General features: G+C 39.5%; 1 protein-coding gene across 1 annotated transcript; it reads right to left on the reverse strand.

The window, feature by feature from the left end:
- Positions 1–1,807: 1,807 nt before the first annotated feature.
- On the reverse strand, positions 1,808–2,800 carry LOC133298628 (uncharacterized). Its single transcript, XM_061497960.1, has 2 exons — positions 2,522–2,800; positions 1,808–2,404 (listed from the first exon to the last, which is right to left on the reverse strand). Exons 1-2 carry the CDS (start codon positions 2,798–2,800, stop codon positions 1,808–1,810), a joined length of 876 nt encoding a protein of 291 aa, XP_061353944.1.
- Between the last annotated feature and the right edge of the window lie 2,153 nt (positions 2,801–4,953).

A 4,953-nucleotide genomic window follows, 5' to 3' on the forward strand; every position in this document is an offset into this window, starting at 1 on the left:
TAACTCGGGGGTTGAGACCCTGGGCCGCAGGAGGCCGAAGCTGAGTTAGATATATGCTGCTTATGATGATTATGCTTGGATTATGTTTGGGTGCTGATATGTGTTACTGTTATTATCCTGTTATTTGATTTGAGACTCTTTTGGGCCTTGTTGCCTTATTTGGTGAGCATGGGGGTTGTCCATGCCACATTGATTGACTATGTCTTGTTTTAGTTTCAAGATGTATTAATGTATCAGGATTATGTCCGGACTACGTGTTGTAGATCTGTGACTTAGATACTCACATATTTATATCATGAGATTATTCAGTGTAGATAGTTGTCTAATTGCAATCACATAGAGGCAATATTTTGAAAGTGATTTAAGTAATCAACTTGGTAATTGATAATGACGTCATAATTGAAAAGAAAAAGTTATTCCGCATTTTTAATTAAGCGTGGCCTAATACGATGACATGTTAACAAACCGGGTATACACGGGGTGTTACAAGTGGCATGAGTCTCAAGTAACAGACTCTTTTTATTTGCAAATTGTAAATCTATCTCCTGATTGCTTTCCATAGCTGTACTGTCTTTACTATGTATAGTTTGGTTGATGATGTATAAGCCTCCTTGAAGTCTAGTGTAACGCCCGACCGCTTCTAGAATCAAAGACTATCCCCACATACTGACACGAGACTTTTCAGTGTGCTTTTTCCTCACTCGCACACTTCCCGGGAAAACTTCCCAGGAGGTCACCCATCCCAGAATTGCTCTAAGTCAAGAGCGCTTAACTGTGGAGATCTTCCGATCCGGGCTACCGAAAAGCAGATGCATATTGTTAGTATAGGTAGTACCAATTAATTCTTATAAGCTATCCCAAACTGTACAGTCTTATATCTGCACAGTCTTCGGAATCCCTCTTTTTCGGGTGTCGATTCAATTCATTCATGCATGTAACCCCCCGTTGGAAGCCTGTCAGGAGCCGCTCCTTGTACGTGCTTCTTTGCACCGACAATCACTCCCCGTCCTCGTCAGCGCTCGGGATGTTACATGCCCACCAGCTTCCGCCTAGTTCGTCCTCGAACCACACCGTACTGGATGAGAGGCCCTGCTCTGATACCACTTGTAACGTCCGACCGCTTCAAGAATCAATGACTATTCCCACATACTAATACGAGACTTTTCAGTGTGCTTTTTCCTCACTCGCACACTTCCCGGGAAAACTTCCCAGGAGGTCACCCATCCCAAAATTGCTCCAAGTCAAGCACGCTTAACTGTGGAGTTCCTCCGATCCGGGCTACCGAAAAGCAGATGCATCTTGTTAGTATAGGTAGTACCAATTAATTATTATAAGCTATCCCAAACTGTGCAGTCTTATATCTGCACAGTCTTTGGAATCCCTATCTTTCGGGTGTCGATTCGATTCATTCATGCGTGTAAACCCCCACCCTCGTCAGTGCTCGAGATGTTACATCTAGCAGAACCAATCATCTTCATGGAAGGAAGTTGCTGAATTTATCAGATTTGATGCTGAAAAATCAATTGGCAGTTAGATTCATATGCCAACTTGCTAAGTGATATGAGGTTTACTGTAAATTGCTCAACATACAACACATTGGTCAAAACAAGGGAATTGGAAATTACAATTGTTCCAGAGATATAGGATAGTACTCGCGTACCATCAGGCATGCAAATAGCAATTGGTTCAATTCTCCTAATTGAAGTTATATTCCCAAGACAAAAACTAATGTGACCAGTGGCCCCTGTATCAAGGATCCACTATACCTTTGTATTACCTGATGAAGAATTACCAAAGGTATCTGCATTCATTGCTTTTGTCCGAACCAGGTTGCTAGCATGTGAGGTGTAGACTGAGTGACATGATGATTTGATTGCTTATGCATTGAATGTTGTATCATCTCCATTATGGCTTGATACTGATCTCTAGTGAAATTTTCTTTCACATCAGCATGTGCAGCACCGGCATGTGCAGTGTTGACTTCATTATGAAATATTTCATTTAAGACTGCATTGGCTTGCTTAGGATACCTTTGCTTGTATCCAGGTGGATACCCATGCTTCTCAAAGCAAGTGTCCACAGTGTGACTAGTTTTCCCACAATAGGTACATAACCTCGATCTGTTGGATCTTCCCCTTCCATTATAGGTGCTCATTCCTCTGCCATGAAACTGAGAGCGTCCCCTTCCACTATGAGACTTCTCCACGAAATTAAAAAATACTTTGGGAGATTCAACGTTAGGAACATTTCCTTCCAATTGGAGTTGCCTTTCCTGTTGAACAATGAGAGAGAACACACGATTGATGGAGGGAAGTGGATCCATCAGCATGATTTGGGACCTCAGATTAGAGAACTGCTCATTGAGACCCTTGAGGAATCGTATTGAGTAGTCTCTATCAAGAACCTTCTTTATTTTAACTGAAACTCCACAGCATGGGCGAATGCATTTGCAGGTTGGAGTAGGTTGCAGTTATTCCATCTCATCCTATAGAATTTTGAGATGGGTATAAAAGTTAGAAACAGAGCTTTCTCCTTGATAAAGCTTGTAAATCTCATCTTGTAGATCAGAGATTCTGAATATATCTGACTGCGAAAACCTTTCCTTAAGGTCTTTCCACACATCAGAGGCACAGTCCATCCACAATATGGATTGTGAAATAGAGCTTGTGATTGAACGATGCAACCACCAGAGCACCATGGTATTGCACCTCTCCCAGGCTGCATACCTTTGATCCGATTCATCTAGTACTGGAATTGTGCCATTCACAAATGACATTTTGTTCTTTGACACAAAATCCATGGTCATAGCTCTATCCCAGCCATGGTAATTCTTTCCATTCATAAGTGTCGAAACCAAAACGAGTGAGGGATTTTCATTTGGACGAAGAAAATATGGATTACCTGGATCGGAAAATCTTCTGTTTTCTAAAATTTTCTAGCCTTTTAGGTGATTCCGATTCACTATTTTGATGAACATCAGATTCAACGAGCGAATCTGAGGAAGTAGAGCTATGATTCACCATAGTATCAATACTTGAAATTCAGAAGAAATCAAAAAAGAACAACTTAGGAACTGAGATCTGAGGTCGATTCGAGGAGTGAGATCTAAAACGAAAGGTGGAGGCGAATATGAGAGCTCCATGCAGAGCTCTGATACCATATTACGGTATAAAGAAAGAAGAGAGTTATTCATATCAGTGAAAGATGGAAGTTGAATTAATTAACCAAGACAGTTATTTATACACATATATATAACCTCACGCTAAGCTAACTAATTAATAGAATTAAGCCTAGTGGGCCAACTGACTAAACTAATGGGCCGAGTAACTAACTAAAGATATATCAACAGTTCCATGCATTTGATCTTTCACATGTTGGTAATTGCAAAGAAAGTGAGACTATGGCAAAGACGATTGCAAAGTCATTCCCACCTCTTGCTTGCACCATATTTTATCTTCCACATGTTGTTCCTAATTTGCAAGGAACTGATAACCTTAAATATGTTGGAGGGGACGTTCCTGAGTCAATTCCTCTTGCCAATGCTATTTTATAGAAGACAACTATTACCACATGATTAATTATACGAGATAGAATCATTTGACACCAAATCATAACTGTTGATTTCTGTAAGAACCCGCACCGTTAATTTAGGAAATTGATTAAATTAAATATGAGATTAAGAGATAATTCCATAATTGACGTAGAATAATTATTTGAGGACTGAAATAATTAATATAAGGGCTTAATAATGTTGAAAGTCACTTTTTTGACGAAAAGTGCAGATACCGGTTCTGCTTCACGGTATAAGTGCGTACCGATGAAGTATCCCGAAAAATTATAAAGAGTATGTATATATTCCTAGAATAATATCTAGGACTAGTATGTCAAGTTTGAAACCAAAATAATGAGAACTGACGTCAGGACTGATAGCGGCAGCGTAAAAATGCGTACCGGCAAAGTGCTGCGAAAATTAAAATTAAAATATAAAAAATCCTAGAAAAATGGCTAGGTTCAGAATCTTAAGTTTGAGATTAAAATGATTAGTGAAACTATTAGCACTAATACCGATGCTTAAAACTTAATGAGACTATATATAGATGGTGGCACAAAGACCTAGGTTAATTTCTATTGCCTCCTACGTGAGTTGGCTGAGACTCAGCTGCTGCCACTCTTCTTCTTCACCATTTCATGGATTTCTTCTCCCTTGAGACCTCCAAGTGATCATCTTTCTTCGCACTCCCTTCACCAAATTAGCATAGTTGTGTGAGAACAAGTCTTGTGTGGGAGAAATGTCCTTGTTTGCTGAGTTATGGCCTGTGATTAGTGGTGGTTTAGGGGCTGAGTTGTTGAGCTTTGTTGAGGGAGCCATTGTCTTGACATTGTGGCTTCAAGAAGCCATTTTTAAGTGTAAAAGAACAAACTTGAGGTGCATTTTTGTGGTCCTTGAAAGTCAGAACCTTGGGACTGATTTGGAAGCTCCAAGGCAGTGTCGTTTTCTGAGTTTGTGAAGCTTGAGGTAAACCATGATCACCTCTTTTGATTATTCATGGTTTTAGCTTTATTAAGCCATTAAAAGAGGAAACTTTGATTATATAAGTTAAATGGTGATAAACTATGTCTAAAAGATAGTAATGAACATCTGTTTTGGGAGTCATTGGACTCCAATTCGTGATAAGGCCATTAAAATGGGACTTATGCTGGGAATGCACGAAATTCTGCATTCTGTCTAATAAGTATTCGAATACTTTTCGTGGAGTATTCGAATACTTATCAAGTGGTAGTCGAATACTCTTGAAGGAGTATGGGGATACTTTTCTGGGAAGAAAAGTATTCGGATACCTTAATGTAGTATTCGAATACTGTAGTGAAAGTATTCAGATACCATGTGGTATTCGAATACCTTAGTGAAAGTATTAGGATACTTTCTGGAGACATGGAGTATTCGGATACTCA

Source organism: Gastrolobium bilobum, unplaced genomic scaffold (assembly GCF_033153095.1).
Source record: "Gastrolobium bilobum isolate Gb01-03AN ecotype WA unplaced genomic scaffold, APGP_CSIRO_Gbil_v1 utg8741, whole genome shotgun sequence".
NCBI classification, from domain to species: Eukaryota; Viridiplantae; Streptophyta; class Magnoliopsida; order Fabales; family Fabaceae; genus Gastrolobium; species Gastrolobium bilobum.

Coding starts and splice junctions, on each gene's coding strand:
- LOC133298628 (XM_061497960.1), bottom strand. CDS start 2,800: ATGGATTTTGTGTCAAAGAACAAAATGTCATTTGTGAATGGCACAATT. Junction 2,405..2,521: donor TTTATCAAGGAGAAAGCTCT/GTTTCTAACTTT, acceptor AAAATAAAGAAG/GTTCTTGATAGAGACTACTC.